This window comes from Pleurodeles waltl, chromosome 9 (assembly GCF_031143425.1).
Source record: "Pleurodeles waltl isolate 20211129_DDA chromosome 9, aPleWal1.hap1.20221129, whole genome shotgun sequence".
Classification (NCBI taxonomy): Eukaryota; Metazoa; Chordata; class Amphibia; order Caudata; family Salamandridae; genus Pleurodeles; species Pleurodeles waltl.
The window spans coordinates 250,201,197-250,229,145 of NC_090448.1; the positions used below are offsets into that span (position 1 = coordinate 250,201,197).

Consider the following 27,949-nt stretch of genomic DNA (forward strand, 5'->3'; position numbering starts at 1 on the left):
CAGGCAGCTGCAGAGCTGAAATGGACTGACTCAGGCAGCTGAAGGTAAGTAAACACATCTCTCCAGTAATTTGTGTCTGGGTGACTTTGTGTGTAAGGGTGTGGGTATCTGAGAATGTGAAACTGAGGGATGGTGGAGTAAATGAGAGTAAGTAGGAAAGAGTGAGTTTGAGTGGCAGTGACACTGAGAATGAATGAGTGAAAAATAGTGTGAGAGAATGTGACTAACTGACAATGAGTACAACTGACTGTGATTGAATGTGAAAATGAGTGTGTTTGTGTGTATTGGAGTATGTTTTGCTTGCTGGCATTGGTCCCCATCGGTAATTCTTGACATATGAGACATCTATGACATAATGCTTGCATTGTTATACTAGAGATAATCCTTGGCATAAGGGAGGACAATCATGGCATATTAGTGGGAGTGCAGGCAACCATGACAAAATGCTGGCCTTGAAATGCTATTTGTTAAATTTTGTACATGTGGGTCACCCATTGTATATGGATGGCATCACTGGTACAATTCTGGCATGGGCATATTGTAGGTTATTCTTGGCATAAGGGGACACCCAGGGTGTATGGGGTGCAACAGTGACAAAATGACTGTCCTGGCACAATAAAGGTAGTTAATGACATGTGAGGACACATTTTGCGCAGTCTGGAAAAAAAGGTGGGGTCAACTCCTGAGTGCTGGGATTCATGCTTTGGCACCTCATGAAAGTATTTGAATATGTAATGAGTGCCCTTTAAGAACTTGTGGCTTTTTAGCAAGTTTATGTGAAAATTGCTCTTTAAAATGCACTGTCAGGCCTCTCAAAATCTGTTCATCCACTCGCTACAGCGAGCTGGTTTTGCTTATTTTTGGGGTGGAGTGAGACCATTTTTGGCCTACTGGTCCTTTCTGTTGAGGGAGCCCAGGCCATTTATACCACACTGATTATAGCTGTCCCAGCGCAGTTCACTAAATTGAGTGTGCAGCCTGACATGCAGAAAGAAATAGCCAGGCTTCATTGCAAACAAAGAACATATCTTTTGATTGGCTGAATGAAGTGTGAATTCTAAGTACCATCCCCTTGTCCATGTATGCCTGCTTCCCATTGGCTGACTGCATTCAGCTAGGGTGGCATATGCTGCCCAGCTACACACGCACTAACTTCAACTGTTCCTTCGTACGGACAGTACTTTTGTGCTTGATCCAACACTTAAATTGTGGTGGCAGTGTTGCAGTGCACCTTAGATCCGACTTTTTAAGCTGTGTGCATGTCTGGTCCTTTCATAAATTTCACATCTCAGGCAGTCTGAGAAGGTGGGCCATGGTGGAAGATCTGCGCTATTGCCTCAAAAAAGGTGCAAATATACTGAAATGTCTAGGTGACAAAGTAAGAATCTCAGGAAGGCACTGTTTGCTTACTAACGGCAATAATGGAATTCTATGTGAAAATATGTCATGTACATCTAAACATGCATGCCATGCACAAATAAATCAGAAAAAGGTGATTACACAGTGTTATTACAAGCACAAAGAGCTAGTGAACTTACAATATAGCAATAGAAACAGACATGGCATATGGAACTACAGTTATCATGGATAGATCTCTTTCATTATGCCCTAAGTGGCACAAACACGATGTTTGAAAACCCCTAGAAATGAAAGTGATAGAGAGGTTGCCACTAGGATTTACATTTTTTTTCAACCCATACCCAGGACTCATTAAAGCGCTCGAGCAATCAAAGGGCATGTCCATGTGTGACTGTTGGCCATCCCCCTGAAAAGCTAGATGTCCTCAACCAGGCATGGCGCAACAGATCTGCCCAGTGAGTCGGTCGTGTCCAGCCCACGACGTGTAGTGAACTTGGCCTCATTGCTCCTGTCAACAGCAGCTTGGGAGAGAATGGCCCGGGTATCCTCCAGAACCTGCGGCAGCACCTGCGCAACTGTTTTCAATTGGGTATGGGAATAGCGTCCCAAAAGGCATGCGGTGTTCACAGACTGCAATGCCAGACTAGAGGAAGAGAACACTTTCTTCTCAAGTTGATCCAATCTCTTTGGTTCCCTTTACGGGGGTGTGGATGGGAATGCACCAGATGAAGAAGAAGCCTGGATTACAAGGCTCTCAGGCGTAGGATGTTGGGTAAGGAATTTAGGGTTGTTCAGCACAGGCCAGTGGTGGCGGGTGATCGTCCTCTTCCCAGGAGTCCCTGTGCTGGGTTCGTACCAGGCACCCAAAAGGGCATCAGTGAGGGCTTCTTTAAAAGATAAGAGGGATAGTGAGGAGGAAGCCCCAGGGTGAAACACCTCAGTCAGGAGGTTAGTCCTGACTGCCACAGAAGGCAGCGCAAGGCAGAGAACATCAGCCACCATAGAATACACCGCTCCCTCCTCCGTAGCCACGGTAGGGTGCAAAGCATGTCAGTGTCAGGAGAGGTATCCAGATCACTAGCGTTGCCCAATTCCTGTGCCTTGTACACTTCGGAAGCATCAACGTCTTTGCCGGCACCAGGGGATGGCACGACTAGCATCGGTGCGGATTCGACAACCCATCTCGAGGGGTCTGCTGGAGCCAAGGGAGAAGCCAGGAAACCAGAGGGGGCCCCCTCCAACCTCACTGGGCCCATATGCATCGCAGTGGGGTCGTTCTGCCCAAATATGAGGCGCATGGCCTCATAGAATTCTTTGAGTTGGGCAGGGTTCACTCTGGCTCCCGGAAACTCAGGAAGGCACAGAGTCGACCCAGAAACAGGCTCCGAAGATGGAAGCCTAGAGGTTTGATGCTCTTCCCAAGTCGCATCATCCGAGTGATGGGGCGAATTCAAAGAACCTCTGTTCTTCTTCGACTTCTTCTTGTGAACTGAAGTTCCAAGGACTCCAAATGGGACAAAGAAGAGTGGTGATGGCTCCACAAGCAGTCTTGTGACCTTCCTCTCGATCGAGACCGGGAGCGACACGGAGTCGAGTGCCAAGCTGCCATGAGCTTTAGTTCATGGCCTGGCACTTGGAACATGAATTCGGGTTCTGGTCAAGCTTTCAGGCAGCACAAACACACAAGATGCGGATCGGTCACAGACCTCATGAGATGACAGGAGTCACACGGCTTAAACTCGGTCTTCCATGACATCCTCAATGCACCAAAAAAGTGTCAATAGCTTGACAAAATGGTCAAAGTTAGTCAAAAACTGACTGAGGGTAGTTCTGTCCAGATCTGCGCGTAGGCTGGCGCAGAAAGAAAAGAACTGACATCAGGCCACATGGGTGGTGCCTACATACGACCCCAACATCATCAGTGATCACAACGCCAACAACACAAGTGGAGTCGACCAATGCCACTTGATGGCATGCAAGGGTACTGCTTGAAGAAAAAATCTCCAGATCCAGTCTGATGCTTGGGGGAATTTCTAAGGTAAGGAATCTGCAACTAATAATTTGTTACCAAAGGTAAGTTGCTTGTTCTTCGATTATGCAGAGTTTTGCTTAGCTATGGGTTGAAAAAAAATAGAAACCTGTCTATCACTTTCATCTCTTGGGGTTTTCATGTATCCTGTTCGTGCCATTTAGTGCATAATGAAAGATCTATCCATGATAACTATAGTTCCATATGCTTCCATTGCTATATTGCAAGATCACAAGCTCTTTGTGCATGCAATAACACTGTGTAACAAGTGTCAGCGTGTTGGGCTACAGACCGTTTGTAATGTTCCTCTGCCAAAACATTTCTGCCTCCTAAAACAGGATTGGTGCATAGGAAAAGCATTTTTGCAGTAACAACCCCTTGGTAAAATGCTGCTCTTGAAGCACATAGTTAAGGAGTTTAACCAAGTGATTGCTGTAATCATTCTGAATGCTTTGCTGTCTCCACATGTGAAATTCACTATTTGATTTTCTGATTCACAGAAATAAATTTGACTTAAGTGCTGCTTTTAGCCTTGAAAACACTTTTGCTTTTGACTAGACAGCAATCATTTGTAATAGGATGGCAATGTGCTAATTAGCAAGTACATTAGGGGGACATTAATAATCTGATTTCTTATATAGAGTACACCTAGTTGGGGAGAAGTGGAGTGCACTACATTCAGTATTTTTTGGGGATAAAATTTAGTGACCTTAGCCTGCTCCACGGTGTTAAGTGGGATGAAAAAGGTGAGTGTGGGTCGCTAAAGGTGGTGTGACCAAAGACATATAACAAGGAGTCTGTCCCATGAGGTGTGGCCTAAGTAATTAATGACTTGACTTAAAGCTTGTAAACTAAAAACCTGTTGTGATTCACAAAACATGCCGCCTGACCAGTATTTGGGTGCCTCCCTGTCATTTTTAGGGTGAGCAAACCAGAAAGGACGCAATCTGTCTGGTTGTGAAAGACATACTGTGGACTTCCCAAGAACATAAAGGGGCTTACAGCCCACCCAGTGCCTACTGTTGGTTGGCGTTACTGCCGCTCTTATTTGCTTGCTTTCTTTTGGATGGCTTGGATGGAGGGTCTCCAGCTTGTGTTTGTCCCTACCTTGAAGCATAGTGTCTTTGTAATTTCCTTGATTGGCTGACTTCTATGGTTCCTCTGCTCATTTTAGGGGAACTACTTTTTTCTTTTGTTTATGCACTCCAGGAGAGTGCATGTGTTTTCCAGCACCCTCCATTTTGTGCTCCCACCCACCCACATTGCTATCTCTTGCCCATGTTCTTCTCTCCCACCCCCATTTGTATTGTGCTTTCTTGCCCATGTGGTTGCCCCCACGAGCTCCACATTGCTCTTTTCCGATGTCCTTCCCCTCTCGTTGTGTTGCTTGTCCCCCGCCTGTTTGGCTTCTCTCTTTCTCCCTTTTTGCCTTTGCCCCACCTCCTGTACTGCTTCACCAGACCACTGCCTCCTCAGCCTGCTCATCCACTTTTTTTTTTTTTTTTTTTAAAGAAAGCTCAAAGGTGTTTATTTTTTTGGGAGCGCATGTGCCCTACTTTACTGATTCATTTTGGATTGATAAATAAAAATCAGGTGTCCTTTTGTAGGCATGCGCATGCATGGTAAACGCATATACTTGCTACAAAATGATGAAGTATAATTATGTCTTTTTTTTTTTCTAAGCCATGCTGCACAGTACCTGTGATTATGTACAGCATGGCTTAAAATAAGGCAATAGGTCTTATAGGTAAGACATATTCGCGTTGGCACTGCTTGCTCTGTTGTTGCATCCAGGCATCTCACGCAACAGACTTAAACAAGCAAGGGCTACTGGCTTTGCCATTACTTGGGTGAAAATATTTAAATTCTAAAAATCCAAGACTGTGAATTAAACCTTTCCTAAGGTCTGTGGACTGGGTTGTGATATTTGGAGTGTCTGTCATTTCTGTTTCCCCCTTCATACCACTTTCCTATATAGTCTCTTGCTCTTTTTCATTCACATCCTTAGGACTGTCAGTCTTAAATGTCATCTTTTTCCTCAACAGCACTTTCTGCTGTGCAGAGTACCATCCCCTCCACTTCACCATCCACTGTACTGGCAAACTTTTAAAAGAAGAAGCCAAGTGAAGGGGTTTAATTTCCCCTCAACTGTCAGCACAGGAATTGACATCACTGGCAAACATCTACAGCAACTTTGGAACCCAACCCAACCCCAAAGAACTCATTGCTAACCTACCCACCACCAACCATGAACCAGAAACGACCCAGCGCAATCATGCGGTCCATCCACTTGGCCCGCCCCCAGTGGACCCATGCCCCCACCACATCTACAACATGGGAAAATCACTAACCAGCGCCACTCTAAACCACATCATCACTACCTCAATCATGTTCGCTACTTTCCCGGATAAATGGAAACTTACAGAAATCAACGTCGTCCTCAAGAAGCAACTGAGCAACACATCCGACCCATATCCCTGCGCCACTATCCAGCCAAAATGATTGAATAGGCTATCAACAGGCAACTCACAACCCTCCTCAAACTTCAACATCCTCAAGACCACTCACAATCAGGACTGAAACATTCATGGCGAAACAGTGGCCCCCATTCTGCTCTACCTTTCTACAGCCTTCAACATTGTCTCCCACAACACCCTCATCAGAAGACTACACAAGACTGGCATACAAGGATCCATTCTCAAATGGATCCTGATGGGAAGAAACCTAAAGGTCAGACTGCAATTCTTCACATTAGACATAGATATCCGGAGTCCCACAGGGATCTTTCCTCAGCCTCACCCTTTTCAACAGATACATGGCAATGCTCCCTAACACCATCAGAACACTAGACATCACCGTCATCTCCTATGCCTGTGTCACCCCATCCATTCTCTCCCTGATGGAAAAGACCACCACCAGACCCAGCTTCACCATCTGTATGATCATGGTAGCAGACTGGAGGAGAGCCATCAGCCTGAAGCTCAACTCCGACATAAAGGAAGTACTGGCCTTCGGCAACAAGCTCTCCCAATAGTACCGCACCTGGTGGCTCTCCGAGCTAGGACAAGCACCTGTAGACCTCTCCTGGAAATCTAGGGATCATCCTAGATGACAAACGCGACATGACAGCTCAGGTCAACTTAGAGGGTACCTTCTGCTTCCATATCCTACACATGCTGCGAAAGATAATCAAATGATTGCCTCTGAACACCAGACAGGCCATGAACTACTGCAATACTTCCTGCACCAAAATCTCCAAACAACTCATACACAGACTTTAGACCATCCAGAACACCGCTTCAAGACTCTTACTTAACCTCCCAGGCCATACCCACATTACACCGGACCTCAAGAACCACAATATCTCAACAGCCACATACACTCTCACCAACCCACCAGACACCTATATGCTCTGCCTCACTCTCACTCCCCACATCTACAAAAGCAAATCTGGAGGTTGCTGGTTCTCATACTTCACACCCAAGAGAAATAAATGACCTCCTCCTCATTTCTTTAGTCTTGCAAGAAGGCTGAAGACTTGGTTGTTCGTGTAAGGACCTTGGCGACCACACATCGAATCATGCACCTTTACACTGTCTCGGATGATTAGTGCGCTGTACAAATCAACATAACATAATATAAACCCACCCACTCGCTTGTCAGCTCAGCATACTGTTGAAATTCTGACAGCTGTGTTGCACTTCATACAGTTTCCCTTAGAATCACAGTTCCAATTGGCACATATGTTACAATTGCTCTGCATGCATTTCACAGAAGAAAAGGAATGGAAGTGACTGTAGTATTAACACCTTTGTGAACTATTGGCAGGCAGTTTGAGAAACTCACCTTGCCTTTAGCCTCAACGCCAGGGCTCTCAATAAATTACTGCCATAACAGCGAATCACAACTTAAACTTGCCAACAACCCGAACTTACCCAGACACAGAGGTGACTCCGTTAACTGCATGCACCGTACAAGTTGTGTATAATGAAAGAAAACTACAGAAACACATATGGAAAAATAAAATACCCTTTACAAATGCATGATGAACTAAAACCAGTAAAATGTTAACCTGAACTGCATCACTGACCTGGATAACCTTAAGCCTTTTTACAGTTGTTGAGAAATCGATGTGTATTTTTGATTGTAAAGTTAGGGACATAAACTAGAAGTACTAGAATGAAACCAAATGAAACTATATTGGGAGCTCAGTTGAACATGCATCTGGAATTTGCTGGCCCATAGAGAACCCCAGTGTTCTGAGGCTTATTATCCCTTAATTATATTGCCCTGCTTCCATTGCTGTCACGTCTTGCCTACACTCAGCCCACAGGCAACAGCTAGTCTTAGTTTATCTCATGCTTGTACAGGCCTCACAGTTAAAATATGTCTTTGAGAAATAGCACTGGTTGATCACTTTACAATGTTATTTTCATGCTTAATGCAAGCAACATTATAGCATAACACACCACATCGTGGCATTCCATAATAAAAAATAATCCAGCCTTACTAGACTTTTTTCTTTTGAATAGCGCGAAAAGCCTCCACTGTAACACTTGTGAAATAACAGTTTCAAGACTGCATAGCGCTATGAAATGTCTTAATAAGTACATGGTACTCATGCCTGCATGATGGCTCAGTAAGTTGAACACTTACTGTGCTGAAAATACGGGAAGATAGGTAAGCTATTAGTTAGAAACCTAGCAAGGCTGACTCCAACTTCCATCTGAAGGTTAATAAATTTCGTGTTAGTAACATGTTATTGATTAGGAGTGGCAGAAATGCAGTATGAAGCACTACATAACAGTACTTTATTTATTTTTTATCAACCACCAAATAAAGTATGAGTGTGCAGTGACCTGAGGGCAGCAGGTTATACTGATCTCTCTGTAGGTAGTGCAAAGCCCTTGGCAGCTCTGTTATATTATATTATGTGAAGTAGAATTGTTATGCCTATATTAAAGATAGTAGTTTTTTTATTTACTTCTATTAAATTATTTAGTTGCAATTATTGTTTTTCTTTTGCAAGAGTCTGCAAGATTCAAAAAGCAGCAGTGGGTCTGACACTTTTAGCAAGGACAAAGCAATCCACAGACAGTGCAGCAGCGATGGCAGACCTCAGACTGTGGTTGGGAAGAACCCCTGGAGATACAACTCAGTTAACTAAACCAGGAAAGAATTCAGAAGTAAAGTAAAGGAAGTCATTATAAGAAATTCACTAACGCAAGAAGAATGTGATTTAAAAAGACAGAGTCATACAAAAGCAATTTGTTGAAGATTTCAAATGGTCAGTGTTTGAAGAAAAGGAAACTGTGGGCCCTGGACTTGATGAGATCAGTAAACAAAAAAAAAAAAAAGTCTCAAGTTTTGAATTGTATAGTTTGTAATGTCTCCTAATGTTGTTCGGTTACCACGTCTTCACTGTTTGTTGGATAAACTGAAACATTTTAATTGAAGATATTGAAATGGCACAACTAAAGCAAGCAAATTTCACAAAAATGCATATTGCATGAACCTGTATACAAAATCCCTAGGAAACCTGCATAGTGAAATCAGGCATGAAATAATTTTGGGGACTTCAGTATTCTCTTTAATACAGCTAACCATACTCTAAAAAGAAGAGAGGCTTTTACTAAACTCCCACAATTCTGCACAGTCTAGTAGAACAATAATCCTGATTGGTCCCTGGAAAATGTTATTGAAGATCGTGCATGACATGACTTTGTAATGGCAGTTTTAGAAAACGTGAATATAAAAATGCTGTCACAGATGCTAAATGCTAGGTTTGTCAGTGTTCTAAGAGAGGGGTCAATTGATAAAGGAATACTGGAACAAAAACTGATTATTGCGTGATTTATTTGTGAAGGCACCTTTGTTACACATTTTGTGAGACATTGCCATCATGAAAAGCTCCACTACATCAGTAGTGAAAGATGTGTCTGCAAAGTTCAGTCAGAAATGCGTTTGCTTGTGTATAGACTGTGCTGCTGCAAACGCAGCAGTAAGGGACTCATTATGAGGCTGGTGGTTTTAAGACCAGTGCCACATTAAGACCCTTGAGGTTAGCCTGCCAAGGTACCGCCATCATCGTCCGGATCCATGATCCTGCGCTGGCAGAGATCTCAATCAGCCAGGGCGGTGCTGCATGCAGCACCTCCCTGCTGATTACAACCTTGTTCTCTGTCAGCCTTTTCATGGCGGTTTTACCAAAATGCTGGGGGAGAAAAGGTGCAGGGGGGGCACGGGGGGACCTGACCTGCCCTTGCACTTGACATTGACAGTGCAGGAGTCCCCCTGCCCAGCACGATCCCAATGTTCACTGTCTGCAGTGCAGACAGTGAACATTGCGAAGGTGCTGGTGCACCCTGCGGGGCAGAATTGCCACCAGCTCGATGACGAGCCGGAGACCATGCTGCCACCTGTTTACCGCTAGGCTGATGGGTGGGAAACACCTAATAGGTCTGGCGGAGTGGACGCCACTATGGTGACAGCCACCCTATCAGGGGTTTGGCGGTCGGGCTATCTTGTCCGCTAAACTCCTAAATCTGGATCTGTGAAGCAGTTATTGGGTGAAGTATCTACACACCAACGATGGGAGATCTGATAATTTATGGCTGTGTACAATGTAGTTCACAATTTAGTGTTTGCTGTTTGTAACGGTAAAAAAGTGTATAATTAGATTTGAAGTGGTTCTCAAAGGATGTTTCAAACTGTATTATTATTCACTTAAGCATAGTAGGAAACTATAGCTGGCCATCTTGAAAACCAGTTGAAATATGTTAGTGGACTGCAGGAAAAGAGATGGGTTGCAAGTAAGCACAGTGCACTGGTAGCACTAAGAAGAAACTGGGAGTCTGTAGTAATTTGCCTTGAGAACCTTGTTAGTGGTAGTGATGAATACTACCACAAAGCCATGGAGTTGCTTTATGACTTGGAATCAGCCATTTTTCTGCTTATAACACTTTATAATAAACTTCACAGAGCTTCCTCAGCAAGGCATTTCATCAGGAAGACAGTCATATTTATGAAGCCTTAATAAGAACTGCAACAGCAGCTAATGCAGATGAAAACAAAGTTAGGAAAGAGAAACATTTTGCAGGGCTTTCACAGCTACTACCGGCATAGTCAGGTGGGAAAGGCAGCTTAAGTGAAATTCATGTTAAAGAAGAAACTAAAGAGTTAGTAATGCTGTTTCGGTCATAAATGACTATTTTCTGAATCATGTCTCTGGCAAGCCACACTCTTTATTTAGTATTTTTGAATTTATCTTCTGGTCAGACTCTTTCATTTTGAACAGATTAGAAATTTTAGTAATCAATAATTTGAAGAGCCGGTTACATATTACATAAATGTACTTACTAATGATGAAATTCAATCTGCCCCTGAGAGTGGCTAGATTTCAAGATGTAGGTGTTACTTTACAAGCCAGGAACCTCTCTTCAGTCTGCTACTGAAAAAACATCCAGGAGAAGTTAAACATGTGCTTCCAATTTTAGCAATCTTGCTTTGTGTCAGACACACAAGTTCAATATGCGACTGTGGATTTAGCAGCATCAACTCATTAAACATGAGCTGCATATTTGTCTCAAAGCTAACACATTGTGTTAATGCAAATCTAGGTAGATGGATCAGAAGTCAACACTTTTGATCAAACTTCAGCAGTCTTGCAATGACTGATGGCCAACCTAAACCAAAGACCTATTATCGGCCACAAATATCCACAGAAAAGAAACGGGATAGCCGTAATTGAGTCAGAAGACAGTGACTAGTTCTGGCTTTAGTCTCTTGTCCCAAAACATCACTTTGTTAACAAGCAAGTGCTGATAACAGATCTTTTTTCCTGTTTAGGAAGACATCGGGAGAGGGAGCAGGCAGTGATCAAATGGACCACTGCCTGCTCCTAGTAAAACCACCCAAAGCAGATCTCAAAGAGGAAGCTGTCCAGTGGGAACAGCTTCCCCTCTGTGAATTGGATACCATCTGCTTTCTGAATCAGAAGCCTTTTCTAAATCTCAGACAATTTGTAGTAAATACTAAATGTCATTTTGCTGTCACAAACCTTGTGATTGTGTGAATTTATGTGTTTGTGACCACAAAGTACTTTAGTACATTGGGCCTGTTGTGAGTTGTTCCCCTTATTTATTTTAGGAAATTCTAAGTATATCAAACACCTTGTAAATAAGAATGCAGTATCACATTTTATGATACTACCCAGTACCCATAGAATTCTGCTGAAATCACTGCTGGTTAAGCCTTTTTGTGTGGGTATCAAATATAATTTGTCCAGAGAATATAGACCGATGACTTGTGTGTTCTTGCAACATGGTCCACATGGAGATCCCTGGGGACTAAACACCATATATATTGCAATAGATCGAAGGCATCTGGGGGAAAGGAAATTTTCACTTATTTACAGGTACAGGAATGTGTTTAACATGCATTGCCAGCTCTGACTAAAAGGTGTCCCCTTAGAGTAATGCTTGCTTACATTTAAAAGCATTATTTGTCAGAAGTGCAGTGTGCCAAAATTAGTGTACAAAGCAGCTGGTGGCCAAAAGCACAATATCCAATCTGCAGGCTGTGGCCATTTTCAAAATCTATATGGTGACACACAATAGTCGAACAATTAAACTTTTACATACAGTATTTTACATGGCAAGCTGTTTAATGGAGATACTGCCTTCAACCCTTTCTCTGTTCCAGATAAGCAGGCTCTTACATTCCCTAGTAGCAGAGCAGGACAGAAACTGTCAATAGGATTTCAACAATAACATTAAAGCATGAAGACCATGGCATGTTTCTTGGCCTCTTGCTGTTTAGTATCTTCAAAGCCCTAAATTCAGCTTGTGTTTTCATAAACATGGGAATTTAATATTGCAAAAACAGGCAACAGAGCGCTTGACTAAGGCTGGGGTACCGAGGGGGTGGTTGAGGGATAAGATGTAGACAGGGCAACAGGCATTTCCCACTGTGTTCCATCATGCTGAGGGTCATACATGAATGTGGTATAGCTTGACGAGAAGGGACTTTAGTATTTTCTGCAGAGCAGGAAGTAGTGAGCCTGCAGGATCTAGAGTTTGAGGGGGGTTCCAGCATCTAGGGATATAGCAGGAGAAGATAATGGCCCTCATTACAACAAGTTGTAACCGCCGTGTGGTGGCCATTACGACATCCCTGCTGTTTCCGCCCACTGGCCTAGCGGGGATGTCGGCTGCAACATGGGAGCCTGCTCCAAATGGAGCCAGCAGTGTTGAGGCGGTGCGCCGGGTGCACCCGTCGCGCTTTTAAAGTTTTATGGGGCTGTGCCAGGGGGCCCCTGCACTGCCCATGCCAATGGCAGTGGCATGGGCAGTGCAGGGGCCCTGCGACTCCCCTTTCCGCTAGCCTTTCCATGGTAGACTCGTAATCCCCAGGGCAGCGCTGCAAGCAGCGCTACCCTGGAGGATTGAATCCGCCGGGACCAAACGTAGCGGAAAACCACTGGTCCCGGCGGTGCGGTCGTAATTTGTGAGTTTGCACCGCCAGCCTGTTGGTGGTGCAATCTCCAGAACAGACCGCCAGGGTTGTAATGAGAGCCTTTGTGTCTTTAACTTGAGCCCAGTGACTGCTACTACTACAAAAACCATCAGGTATCTTGATATAAGTTGGCAGTCCCCAGAGTTACTGGTTTGCAGGATATGCAGCAGATTTTGATGTGGTATACTCAGATTATTCTCTAGTACTAACTGGTTAAGAGGAGAGCCTTCAATTAATTTCATTTTTGTTATGGGAACACCTGCCTGGTAGTTTTTTAAAGAAATGTTTCTTTGCATGGTGGGGTTTTCTATATTAACTTTTAAATTACATTACATTACTTCATTATATTTGACTACATTGTCTTGTGGCGTCCATATCATTCACTTTGGGCTAATAATGTTGCCTTCTTTTAATCAGATTCTTCAAACGATAGCAGTGCTAGTTCACAAAGGCCATTTAGAGTACTAGCGCCACCAAACATTTTATAATGTTTGAAAATAAAATGCTTAAAGTAACAACACCCTTGAACACTTCAGTTCTCTTTCTAATGTGCTAGACGATGCATCATGATATAGTGTTACTCTGATAGGCCAACTCTAATAGTATACTTCTGTTAAAAAAGATGGGAAATCTTGGATAGACCAGATTTATGAAGTGGAGAAGTGTGCTGGTTTCCCAGACCCATTACATGCTTAATTGTGGCCCACCACAAGTAAGAACTTTAGCTTGGATCATTCCTCATTCTGGTGTCACAGACAGATCAAGTGCGCGACTGCACCACCTCTTTTCTTAATCTCCACTCACCACGGATGTGCACAGTTTTAAAAAGTAGAAATGGATGTTGTAGTGCCAACTTTTACAGTGCATAATAGCTCCAGAAAAAGTGGTTTGGCCTGTGCACTTATCACTTCAAGTTCTTGTATGAACGCTTCCAACTCTGTTTCTCTGTGGCCTATGGTGTCTGGAAAGAAACTAAATGGACCACCTCTGCAGTTGGCCTTTTTGTCTCTCGCATATAATACTTCTTAGATATCTCTTTTAGAATCATTATTACAGTGGGTCCTGCCCCCATTGTTGGAGAATGACATTCTCAGTGATTTAAGACCAAGACACCATTGTGTCCCCTCTGTGATGGCTTCCACATAAGTCTTAATCATATCCAATATCCATTTTAGAAAGTCTTTCAAATCTTCCACTCTTGTGTCCCATGACAATTCCTTGCATCTGCATGTTATTGGTACCCAGTGCATTTTCATTCAGTTAAATTCTTCTGCCTATCACACCGATGTCTCAGGTCTGTCATTAGTTCTTCCTGCACCGTAGTGCTGCCTTGATACTCTTGCATTTGACACCCTGGTAAGTATTGAAAGATCATCCAGGTTCTCACTGGACTCCTAGACAATGGAGAATCATAAGAAGGACTGCCCTGCTGCCTGAAGAACCTGAAGGAAAACTGAACATGCTTGCCTTGAACCTGGGACCCATAAGTGACTTCAAGGGTCAGGTGGCTAGCCTCCTGTTGCACTACAGGAACACAGCAAGCTTTCAGAGGCCCATAAACGTTTTTCAAGTTTCTGCCTGGAGAATCAACAGAGACTGGGATTTTTTTTTTATCAAACCCACAGCCGTCAATGTTGAATTGCTGGTCGGCCTCAGCTTGCTGGTTTTCTGTGCCGAAGAAGATTTGATTTCCAGAAAAGTTTCTAAGTCTGAAGTCTGAGCCCTTCATTGTAAATGATGCTGATCAACAACCTGTAGAGGCCTTCATGAGCACAGACTCCTCCTACTTGGAGCTTTCCAAACTTCGTTGCTAACTGCACCAGGACTCCACTTGTCAGCAACCCGCAGTCTTTAAGCCCTGTCTCGCATTTAGCTTGCCCTGCCAAGGACTCGTCAACAACTACTTTATCTCTGTGAAAAGTTCTAAGTTTGAAGGTAAACTTTGCACCTGAATGAGCCTGGTCCCTGTATTCGACCAATGATCAGCCTTAACTCTTGCTTTGAACCAGTCAGACATGACCAGGTAACTACGGCTGATGCTTTGTTGTAGTTGGGGCTATTTTCAATTCAGACTTTAAAAATTCATATTTCCAGTTCTTCTTAATGTATTGTTGTTGGTTTGGTGTCATTTTCATTTATTAGCATTTACTCTAGTGTTGTAAATTGTTTTGGGGGTTCTCTTGTGTTGTGTTTTACTTTATTACTGTTTGAATGCTGCATAAATACTTTACACATAGTTTCTAAGTTAAGCCTGACTGCTTCTGATGGATACAACTACCTGTGGATTCCTCACCTCATGAATACTCCCATGGCGCCAGCATTCGACGGAAATCTTCTTACCAGTCTCTGCACGTCGACGAGGACGTCACTGTCTCGCACGCGACGCCGTCTGACGTCATACAGGCAATAAGAGGTCTTCGACGACGTGCGGACGTCCGTTCCCTTTTTTCCGTGCATTCGAAACGGTTATCTTCGAGGGAGCAACTGTTACTCTTGCGGTTACAGTGTATATCTTGCTGCGTACTCTTTCTCTGTGGAAATAATGTCGCAGAGAAAGTCTGGATTTAAGCCTTGTCGTGAGTGTGGAGGCAAGATGTCGGTGACGGATCCTCATTCCGATTGCCTTTGGTGTTTGAGCTCCGACCACGACGTCTCGACTTGTGATTCGTGTCAGCACATGAATCCGAAGGCCATTAAAGAACGCGAGGCGAAGCTGTTTATGGCCAAGTCAAAGGAGAAGCATCACAAGAAAAAGTCTTCTCCAAGACATCGGCGTCATCGAGAATCCCGGCGCCGTAGAGAATCTCGGCGTCATTCAAGGGAGGCTCGTTCCAGGTCTCCGGATCGGCGCCGGAGGACATGGGAGGTCAGCCCCACGGTGACGCCGCATCCTTCGACGCCGTTGCTCTCTCCGACGTCTCCAACTTCGCCTGGACAGGCGTCGGTGATTGAGGTATTGGAGCCTCAGGTGTTTTCTCCGGCGCAGACGCCGAGGCCGGCGTCGGGGTCGCCTCCGAGTCAGGCACCCCAGTATCCGGCTTTTCCCACCCCTGGAGCCGATAGTTCCGCATTCTTGAATGCGATGTATGCCATCTTCCAACAGATGGCTCCAGGGGGTGCTCCGGCTGGGCCTTTGGCCTTTTCTTTGGGTGATCCTGCGCCTCTTCGGCCGGCACCCTTTATGCCCTTTCTCCCGTTTGGGAACGTGGGCTCGGCGCCAGTGTCGGCGCCGGTGGCCGCTCCGATGGCTTCGGAGGGATTGGCCCCAGGGATTTCCATCCCGTCGACGTCGAGATTTCGGCCTGTGACTCCGGTGGGTCCATCCGTTTCATCTGCTCTTCAGTCGGCGCCGAAGTTACCTGTGGCGCCGGATGCGGCGTCGGTGGCTTCGGAAGATCGGCGCCGATCTCCGACTCCAGCGGAGGTGTTGTCGACTCCGCGGATTGAGCAACGACTGCGTTCAAGGAGGCGTGCTCTCCGGGTACTAGAGGAGCAGGAGTACCAACGAGCCCTAGAGGAAGGAGAGCTAGAGGACTCGGGTGATGGGCTGCGTGGACTGGAGTCGGCCAGTGGGCTGGACACTTCCCCTGAGTGGGACCTTTCGTCCCCGGGGGAATATACCGAGGAAGCTGCTTCCTTTCATACAGTGGTACGGAAGGCAGCTAGTTTTTTGGACCTGCCTTTGCCGGTGGTGGAGGCGAAACAAAACCTTTTGACAGAGGTGTTGCATCCGGCCTCAGCCGCGGCGGAGCCTCTATTACCTTTTAATGACGCTCTGCTGGATCCGGTTTTAGAGGTGTGGAAGAAGCCGGCATCTTCCCCAGCAGTTCACAGAGCCGTGGCCAGGAGGTATCGGACGGCTCCAACTGATCCTGGTTTCCTATCTAGGCACCCTACGCCGGAGAGCTTGGTTGTGCAGGCCTCCTGTTCGTCCAAGTCAGCGCCTGGTTCTTTCCCGACGGTGCCTGGGGACAGAGACTCAAAAAAGCTAGAGGCGCAGTCGAAGAAGATTTTTTCGTCCTGCAGTCTGGCGTTAAAAGCCACTAATGCGACCTGTATCCTGGGAGGTATATTCATGCTCTGATGGATGACATCTCCTCTTCGTTTACAGAGCTTCCCCAGGGTCTTTTGGATCTTGTCTCTGATGCCCAGGCTGCTGCGACCCAAATTATCCAGACGGGACTGGATACCACCGACTCGGTAGCCAGAGCAATGGGCACAACTGTGGTGGAAAGGAGACAGGCCTGGCTCCGTAACTCGGGCTTTTCGGCAGATGTACAGTCCACATTGTTGGATCTCCCGTTTGATGGGGACAAACTGTTTGGGGCTAAGGCTGATTCGGCCTTGGAACGTTTTAAGGAGAGCAGGGCCACGGCTAAGTCGTTGGGACTCCAAGCTCCTTCTTCCACGGCCTCTTCCAGATTCTTCAGGAGGTTTCGTGGATTTGGGCGTGGCTCTTCCTCCTCTTCCTTTCGGGGAAGATATCAGCAACCTGCCTCTTCCCATCCCTATAGATCTTTTAGGGGGAGGGGTAGGGTCCGCACCAGGGGAGCCTCTCAGCAGCACTCTGCCTCTTCCTCATCCTCTGGCGGGGTGCAGCAGGGGAAGCAACCTTAGGCTTCCACCATTTCCCACTCACTCCTCTCCTGTAGGGGGAAGATTACAGCATTTTCTCACCAAATGGGAGACTGCTACGTCGGACACTTGGGTTCTCAGTGTTGTGGGAAAAGGCTACACCCTTCCCTTTCGGGAGTTTCCGCCCCTCATCCCGCCCCGCCCTTCGTATTGTTCACAAGAACACCTCCTGTTGCTAGAACAGGAGGTAGAAGTCCTCCTTTTAAAGGGCGCGGTGGAGTTGGTCCCGGAGCAGGAAAGGGGTCAAGGAGTTTACTCAAGGTATTTCCTGATTCCCAAGAAGGATGGTCGTTTGAGACCAATTCTGGACCTGAGGATCTTGAATTGGTTCCTCAAGCAGGAAAAGTTCAAGATGCTGACCCTAGCACAGGTGCTTTTGGCGTTGAACATGGAAGACTGGATGGTGTCTGTCGACTTGCAGGATGCTTACTTTCATATCCCGATACTCAAGTCACACAGGAAGTATCTCCGGTTTGTGGTCGGATCGCAACACTACCAGTTTGCGGTCCTTCCGTTTGGTCTTACTTCAGCACCTCGAGTCTTCACGAAGGTGATGTCGGTGGTTGCGGCAGAGCTCAGAAGGAAGGGGATAGCAGTATTCCCTTACTTGGACGATTGGTTGATCAAAGCCAAGTCCCCGGAGCTTGTGTTGCGTCATCTGCAGTCAACAACCCAGTTGTTGTTCGACCTGGGCTTTTCGGTGAACGAGCCCAAATCTCACCTGGAGCCCTCTCAGCACCTCCTGTTCATAGGGGCAGTACTGGATACGACATTGGGTCGGGCCTTTCCTCCGCCTCAGCGGATTCAAGATATTCAGGATTTGGTTCCAATGTTTCGAAATGGAGCGGTAGTTCCAGTCCTCAAGGTCCTTCGTCTGCTCGGTCTTTTTGCCTCCTGCATTCTGTTGGTCACGCATGCTCGCTGGCACATGAGGGCTCTTCAGTGGTGCCTCCGAAGGCAGTGGTCTCAACACAGAGGGGATCTAGAGGGTACTGTCAAGATCTCCAGAGATGCTGCTGTGGATTTGAAGTGGTGGATTGCAAGCAACAATCTTTCACAAGGAAAACCGTTCCAGCAGTCGCCACCAGTGGCCACAGTCATAACGGATGCTTCCAATCTAGGGTGGGGAGCTCATCTGGGGGATCTGGAGATCAAAGGTCTTTGGTCTCCAGAGGAACAGATTTTTCACATCAATCTGTTAGAGTTACGGGCTGTACGTCTGGCTCTCAAGGCCTTCCTCCCTTCCCTTCGTGGTCAGTCGGTACAGGTCCTAACGGACAATACTACCACGATGTGGTACATAAACAAGCAGGGAGGAGTGGGGTCGTACCTTCTCTGCAGAGAAGCTCTTCGACTATGGTCCTGGGCAAAGGACCATCGGATTTGCTTGATAGCAAACCATCTGGCCGGAGTCTTGAATGTGCGTGCGGACAGTCTCAGTCGCCACTTCTCGGCAGACCACGAGTGGCGTCTCCATCCAGATCAAGTCCGTTTAATCTTCCAGAAGTGGGGGTTTCCTCGGGTAGATCTGTTCGCCACTCGAGAGAACGCGCATTGTCCGTTGTTCTGCAGCCTTCAGTATCCGATGCAGGAAGCGTTGGGGGACGCGTTTCAAATGACCTGGTGCGGCCAGTTGCTTTACGCGTTTCCTCCCATACCCTTGATTCCTCGAGTATTGAGGAAGATTCGCCAAGACCGGGCTCTAGTAATCTTAATAGCTCCGGATTGGCCAAGGAGGGTGTGGTACTCCGACCTTCTCCAACTCTCAACGTGCCCGCCGCTCTGTCTCCCTTTCAGGGCAGACCTCCTCTCGCAGTCGCAGGGGCAGCTTCTACACCCCAACCTCCAGAGTCTGCACCTACATGCCTGGAGATTGAACGGGGCAACCTGAGTTCCTTCTCTCTCCCGCCTGAGGTAGTGGATGTTATATTAGCGGCCAGGCGACACTCCACTAAATCTATCTACGCTAATAGGTGGTCTAAATTTGTTGCGTGGTGTGGAGAGAGGCAGATTGATCCTTTACATGCTCATCTATCGGACGTTTTGTCTTTTGCTCTATCTCTGGCGCAGAAAGGTTGTGCAGTGGCTACCATTAAAGGTTATTTATCGGCCTTGTCAGCCTTCATATGTCTTCCAGACCAACCATCTTTATTTAAATCCCCTATTGTTATCAGATTCTTGAAAGGTCTTCTAAATCAATATCCTCCAAAGCCATTCGTTATGCCGCAATGGGATTTGTCCTTAGTCCTGACTTTCCTTATGGGGTCCCCTTTTGAACCTATGCATTCTTGCCCTTTGAGGTATTTGGTTTTAAAAACAGTCTTCCTGATAGCTATAACATCAGCAAGGAGAGTGAGTGAGTTGCAGGCCTTATCAGTAAAACCCCCTTATACAACTTTTTATGGGGATAAGGTGGTGTTGAGGACCAAGGCTGCTTTCCTCCCGAAGGTTGTTTCACCCTTCCATTTGGCTCAGGCAATTACTTTGTCCACGTTCTATCCTCCGCCTCATCCTTCCAAAGAGGAAGAAAGACTGCACCGTCTGGACCCAAAGAGAGCGTTGAGCTTCTTTATCGATAGAACAAAGGATTTCAGGCTGGAGGATCAGCTGTTTATTGGATACGTGGGCAAGAGGAGAGGAAAGGCAGTCCACAAGAGAACACTATCCAGGTGGGTTGTTCTTTGCATTAAAATATGTTACTCTTTGGCAAAGAAGGATCCTCCTGAGGGCATTAGAGCTCATTCCACCAGAGCTAAGTCGGCCACTTAGCCAGAGGTGTTCCTGTGGTCGACATCTGCAAGGCCGCAACTTGGTCGTCCCTTCACACTTTTGCAAAACATTACTGTTTAGATTCTGAGGTTAGAAGGGCCGGCCATTTTGCACGGTCAGTGCTGCAGGATTTCTTGGTTTGACCATTTAGGCACCCACCGCCGGGCGTGGTACTGCTTTGGGACTCTATTCATGAGGTGAGGAATCCACAGGTAGTTGTATCCATCAGAAGAACGAGTTACTTACCTTCGGTAACGACTTTTCTGGTGGATACATTAGCTACCTGTGGATTCCTCACGGTCCCACCCGCCTCCCAGTTGCCTTTATGGTCTTGCCAAGTAATCATTGAGTGCGCTCCTCTTGATCTTTGAGGGTGCAATAGATGTATATATATAATATATTTATATATATATGGGTATATGTGTATATATCTTTATGTATATACTTGGTGTGTGTATATATTTTAAAAGAGAGAGTTTTATATATATATATATATATATATGTACATAAAAAGATTTACAGTTATTCATACAATGTGGTGTATTTTTACAATATAATGGATGTTGCTTTGTTCTTTCATTGCATTGCCTGGTTGTTCTCATGCACGTAAAAAATGATTGGTACTGACGTCCGCACGTCGTCGAGGACCTCTTATTGCCTGTATGACGTCAGACGGCGTCGCGTGCGAGACAGTGACGTCCTCGTCGACGTGCAGAGACTGGTAAGAAGATTTCCGTCGAATGCTGGCGCCATGGGAGTATTCATGAGGTGAGGAATCCACAGGTAGCTAATGTATCCACCAGAAAAGTCGTTACCGAAGGTAAGTAACTCGTTCTTTTGTGCCAAGCTACCAGAGTGTTAAGCACAGGTTTATTTAGTGAATTTTGTGGCTCACCATGACAAGAATTGTGATTATTACTTGAAGTGGGGTCTCCTACCTCAACTAATACTTCTATTTTTTTTACGGCAATAGACAATGACGTTTCTGAATGAACATTACCATATGCTACAAATTCATAACATTACACAGTAGCTGTCCCCAATATACTATGGATCTGCCAATAATCCCAACAAATTATGGACCAACATTGCTGGAATTAAGATGAGGTTATGAGTCCAATTCACATCCTATTTCGTCAGTACAACACCACCAATGTGGCCGCCATATATAAGAAGGCTGTAGCACATCAGAGCTTGACGCCTCTGCTATGGCAGCAATATCTGAGAACATTTGTCCAAAGATACATTTAATAAGCATGTCTGATACATTTCTTTGACTAATCCATGAACAAGGCATGTCTAAAACTGTTTCACCACACATGTTTTCTAACAACTTTTAAATGAAATAAAAGCCAAGTATAAGACAACATTAGTTCATGTCCTAAGGCAACAATCAAGACATCCTCAATATGGCTGCCATTTCCCACCATGTCCACCCCTAGAGTCTTTCCACCCACAACACCCCAGAATTCTGCCAAATAGGCAGTTTAAAATGTAGCAGCTTGAGATTGAGACCTTAGGCCCAGACTACAGACCTGTATTTCCTTCACAGCTCTGATATCCAGCCACGCCAACCCTTAGAACCCTGAAAAGGTATTGTTTCACATAAACGAATGTGATTCAAATATCTATCTCGTGCCTTTGACTCTAAGGGCCATATGTACGAAAGGTTTTTCCCATAGACACAGGATGGGTAAAATCCTTTGGTACATCGGGCCCTAAATGTTAACTTTCTCCTACTTGCACTACCTTTAATTTACCTTCTATTACAAATGATTGCGGTGATTCACCTTAGACTGCCGATCAAAGGTAATCACCAAGATTAATATTGACCTCTTTAAATAGAACCCCAGCCTCTGCTTTCATGTTTGACTGCTACTCCCTTTAATTTAAGTCACCATTTCACACCCTGACCGTTTCAGATTTAAAGTTAGCTGCAGCGTTGCCATGAACTCCCCAGGTCAATAGATTGACACTACCTGCGGCTTACCTCAAAGACCTGCAACAACTTCTCTGAAAGTGCCTCTCACCACATTCCAAGCATAATCAACATCCCTGTCACTGATTGCATCTAGGGAATAAAATTCCTACCTTTGACTTACACACACATGTTAGAAATGGGGTCTTTGGTTGGCATTCAGGTGTCCAAGCAAGGACCCTCACTCTAGTCAGGGTAAAAGAGAATCACCCTCAGCTAACCCCCGCTCACCCCCTTGGTAGCTTGGCACGAGCAGTAGGCTTAACTTCAGAGTGCTAGGTGTAAAGTATTTGTACCAACGCAGTCAGTAACTGAATGAAAACACTACAAAATGACACAACATAGGTTTGGAAAAATAGAGAATATCTATCTAACAAAACAAGACCAAAACGACAAAAATCCACCATACACAAGTCAGGTTATTAATTAAAATGCAAATAAAGTCTTAAATCCTTTAGAAAACAATGCTAACACTGTTAGCATTGAAAAGTACCCGGGCGCGTTAAAATAACACGCACAGGCGAGTATGCGTCAAAAAAGGTAAGCGGTGCGACGATTTCTCACCCACAAGTGAGCTCTTGCATCATTTCTCCTTCTCCGGTTGGACCGGCGTGCGTCGTTTTTCCTCCCCACAGGGGAGAGAATCATCAATCTGGGCAGCACTTCGGTCTGGGCAGTCGTTGCGTCGTTTTTCCATGCCCAGCAAGGTATGTGTCGAAAATCCTGCCGCATGGTGATAGCAAAATCGTGCTGCGTGACAATACCAGCCTCTGTCAGCAATGCGGCACGTCGTTTCTCCAGCCGCGTGCATCGATATCCCAGCTGCGCTGTGTCAATTCCAGCTGCGGGGCCGGCGGCACGTCGTTTCTTTAGCCTCTCTCTGAGGTTGTGTCTGAAATGTCCCTGCACAGCGGTCTTTGTGTGGATTTTCAGGCTTGGTCTGCCAGCTTCACCTGTCAAGGCCCCAGGTACTGGATAGGGCACCACTTGGCAGGGCAGGAGTCTCAGCAGAGAGTCCAGGTGCTGGCAGGGAAAGTCTTTGATGGCCCTCAGACTTGAACAGCAGGAGGCAAGCTCAGGACAAGCCCATGGAGAGTTCTTCACAAGCAGGAAGGCACACAAAGTCCAGTCTTTGTCCTCTTGCACAAGCAGAAGCAGCAACTGCAGGATAGCTCCACAAAGCACAGCCAGGGCAGCTCTTCTTCCTCAGCTCTTCAGCTCTTCTCCAGGCAGAGGTTCCTCTTGATTTCCAGAAGTGATCTAAAGTCTGTGTTTGTGGGTGCCCTTCTTATACCCATTTTTCCTTTTGAGGTAGGCTTATTTCAAAGAAAAGTCTCTCTTCTTTGTGAAATCCTACCTTACCCAGGCCAGGCCTCAGGCACACACCAGGGGGTTGGAGACTGCATTGTGTGAGGGCAGGCACAGCCCTTTCAAGTGTGAGTGACCACTCCTCCTCTCCTTCCTAGCACAGTTGGCTCATCAAGATATGCAGGCTACACCCCAGCTCCCTTTGTGCCACTGTCTAGAGAGAGGTGCAACCAGCCCAACTATCAAAATAACCTGGCCTGCCACAAACAGGCAGAGTCACAGAATGATTTAAGCAAGAAAATGCTCACTTTCTAAAAGTGGCATTTCCAAACACACAATCTTAAAATCAACTTTACTAAAAGATGATTTTTTAAATTGTGAGCTCAGAGGCCCCAAACTCAACAGGTCTATCCTCTCCCAAAGGGAATCTACACTTTAATCATTTTTAAATGCAGCCCCCATGTTAACCTATGAGAGGGATTTGCATTGCAACAGTGAAAAACAAATTTAGTATTTCGCTGTTAGGACAAATAAAACACATTAGTTTAACACCTACCTTAAACATACACTGCATCCTGCCCATGGGGCTACCTAGGCCCTACTTTAGGGGTGTCTTACATGTTAGAAAAGGGAAGGTTTAGGCCTGGCAAGTGGGTACACTTGCCAAGTCGAATTGGCAGTTTAAAACTGCACCCACAGATACTGCAGTGGCAGGTCTGAGATATGATTACAGGGCTACTAATGTGGGTGGTACACAGTGCTGCAGGCCCACTAGTAGCATTTGATTTACATGCCCTGGGCACCTCTAGACAGCTGAGTGAAAAGCTTCTAAGTGCGCATGCCAGCTGTTTGAGCCGGCCAAAGTGATATGCGCACTTTGGAGTGTCCAGCGAAGGCACTGCTCCAGTCCCCTGCTGACGGCAGCAGAGGCAGTCCTCTGATGCTGACAGCAGAGGACACGCCTAGCATGTCTTTGGGCTGGTGCACGCTGTGCAAGTAAAAGTAAAATCACATTGAAATCATTTCATTGCCATTTTATCATGCCTGCGTGGCTTGCAGCGGGCGGGGGTGGGGGGGGCAACCCTCCCGAGAAGAAACCGCTGCTAGAGACTATCTCTGTGTACTCCTTCCTGCTGCAGTGAAAACTCTGCTGAAAAGTGAGTTGTTTCACTGTTTTCTGGTGCTGAATTGGAAACCTCTCCATAGCCATCATCGTTGAGACCTGTTTGACAGCATTAAAATGTTAATAGCAAGCATCTGCAGGGGAGCTGTAATGTCAGATTTTCTACCGACTCCCATGTTTGCAGCTTTGTACATGCATTCTTTTTCATTTAAAGGTTAACTGGACTTGGGACAATAGTCTCTCGTACAAAACTTTTTCTTTTTTGCTTGTGCTGTCTAACCCAAGCAAGATAACTTCCTTGACATAGCTGAATCAAGAGAAAGTAAAAATAAATATGCTTTAGTGCAAGGAGAAAAAAATAGGTAATTTCATACAATAGGGATTTTCATACAATTCTGCAATTGCTGCATGCTCAGTGGTGCCGTCTGCAAAAATTCTCAAGTGACATCTGGGCTATAGGTCTAAAGTTTGCATGGCCCCTGTCATTTTAGATAGCAGTTACCTTCCTTTCTTAATAGCAAAACAAAATACTGAACAACATTTTCCGGTCTAGGTTGATAGCACAGATGTGAAACCGACCTGCAATATACTTATGAGTGTGCTTTGAGTTCACCCCTTACGGAGTTGCATTTTTGACCAACCTCTTTTAGTCATTGGCTTGATTCAGACTTTGTCAATCACATCTTGGCTCAGTGCAAAGGATTGTTTTCCTGTTATTGATGCTATTGGATGTTAGGATTCTGCATCCAGTACCTTGTATGCATTTAATTTCTCGAGGGACTACCTTTCAACTATAGGCCTCTATGTGCTCATACTGGTTCTCTCCCACCACTCTTGCTTTTTTTGCATTTCTTATGAAAATCGTACTGAAAGTCAAGACATTCCTATCTCTCTGTAGTGAGTTTTGCTGTTTCTGGCGCTAAATCTGAAAACCCTCCCTTGCTATCACCTCTTGGACGGGTATGTTGTGAGCTAGCTAGCAGAGAGAGATTAGTGGCAAGTTTCTAGAAACCAAAGGCTGTATATAGTGTAGGCCCCTTTGACATCAATGATGTCCTCTTTTCGTTTCTCTGTGGTGGGAGCCTTTATTATAGTCCCTCCTTTCGTGCTGTCTCTCCGAAACTAACAAAAGACTGTAGTAAAGATTTGGGGAGCCTCCAATGCAGACAGCCTTTCGTTTCATACATTTGCCTGGCCTTAATATGCTTACGCTTCTTTTATATGTTCATTAAACAGAGTCCTATTGGCTTTGCCAGTGTATATTTAAAACTGATAAGTTCACTTGTAACCAGTGCTTTCATTCTAAGGGGTGAGTTTGTGTCAAGAAATGTAAAGGGACAAAAGTGTTACAAAAGCATACATACACTCTGCTTTTAATAATCCGCTCAGATTCGTTTCATACATGAGCCATTTTGTCGTGCCTGGAATAGACATTACATTTGTCTTACTGTGCTAAAACACCCAGACATTTACTTGCCCTTACTTAGAAATGACTGTTTTATAGAGATCCGCTATGCTGCCAAGACTCCAATACTATGAAATGCAACACAAAACACACTTAAGGAGACGTCTTTACCTCTCAAAGCTATCTTTAAATCGGGAATGTTTTACTGTGATATTAAGGCAAAAATAGTGTATTTTTCTGCAAACTGCATCCCGATACCTGTGCTTGTGCTTAGTTGATATGTAGGGGAAGTGTGATATATGTATATATTGTTAGTTAGTTTTTATGTGCTACTCCCCATACCAGACAATGCTTTTTGTTCTTATAACATTGCCGACCTCTAGTACCACTCTAACTACCAGTGATAACCCACTGCACTCTAACAAAAAATATTATGTAATCTGAATTTGTATATCTATACCTGAAATTCTCGAACTTGAACGCTCCTTGCATATCTACAACTAGGATTCGCCTACTGGTGTTTAAAAGACTTTCTAAATATGGTTCATGTACAGGCGCGGCCCGTCTTTTAGGGCGGAGGGGCCACGCCTCCCCCACCTTTTGCCCCTTATGAAGAGTGTCGGTCAGGCTGAACAAAGGTCAGCCTGACAGACACACTTCATGTTCAGGTCAGGCAGCCAGAAGGAGACATGTGCGATTTGCACAGACTCCTGGCTGCTTGAGCTGAACTTTGCTGGGCTGAAGAGGTCACAGCTCCTGTGGGCGTGACCTCGTCGGCTCAGCAAAGGTACCTCAAGGCCCCCCCCCCGGGTGAGGAGTGAAGCGTCACCTATTGACTTCGACCTGGGCACTTCAGGTTTAAGCCCTGAAACGCCCAGGGCAAGCGTCAATCAGTGACACCTCGTCACAGAATGGGGTTGGGTCAGAAGTCTCACTGATCCCATCCCACTCTGTGACGAAGTTTGAACTGCTGCCTTCCCTAAGGTCAGCCTGTGAGGGAAGGCAGCAATCCCAACCCTCCTGGAACCTCCGAGGCTGAAGGTAAGTAAGTAAGTAAGTGTGTGTGTGTGTGTGTGTGTGTATGTGTATCTTTTTAAATGAATGTTTGGTGCGTGCTTGCATTTCTGCATGTTGATGAGTGTTGTTAATGGATGTGCGTGTGTTTGTTAAAGAATGAGTGTGAGTGTGCTTCCCACCCGCCCCCTTTCCTCCTAAAGTGCCAGCCGCCACTGTTCATGTAGCATAGCCCCAGCATCCTTCTGCCTAGCTTTTGGGACCTGGAGTATCCACCTCGAAGCAGTTGAGTGACCCAATTGTTTTTCACTCTATACCAAGACGTCCGGTAAAACGAGGATAACATTGCATCTTTCCTTGTAAATGCTTACAGTAATACTTTAGGAAAATCAAATGTGGTGCTCCTTTAAGGACATTACTCTTCATGCAACATGTTTAAATGTTCTAAAAGTTGAATTAGTTCTATATTGAGACTGTAATTAACATTGGGCATTGAGAATATAAGGAAGTGCTTTACCTGAAGATTTTCTTCAAGGTATCAAAATGATTTATATACTTTTCTTTTTTTAGGACTGCATCAACCCCAGCACACTGCTGCCCAGCTGCTGGCATTTTATACAACACAAACACCATGGAATCCTTCAAATCTTGTGATAAGAAAACCATCCTTGACAAAGCTGCGGTTGAGGTGAGAAAATATGTAAATTGTCTTTATTTATATTTGTCAACACCAAGAGACCTCCTTACTAGTTGAGCTACTGTGGGAAATTGGGTTACTGGTAGAGGGAGGGTGAAACCCTCTTTAAACAGCAA

The 27,949-nt window shown here is 45.4% G+C and overlaps 1 protein-coding gene across 1 annotated transcript in view; it reads left to right on the forward strand.

Annotated features, from left to right (window-relative positions):
- Positions 1 to 27,949, forward strand: part of ATG7 (autophagy related 7) — a 1,524,945-nt gene that overhangs the window by 60,579 nt on the left and 1,436,417 nt on the right. The window contains exon 4 of the mRNA XM_069206657.1: positions 27,707 to 27,824. Within this exon, the coding sequence (XP_069062758.1) occupies positions 27,707 to 27,824 (118 nt within the window). The remainder of the gene's footprint in view (positions 1 to 27,706; positions 27,825 to 27,949) is intronic.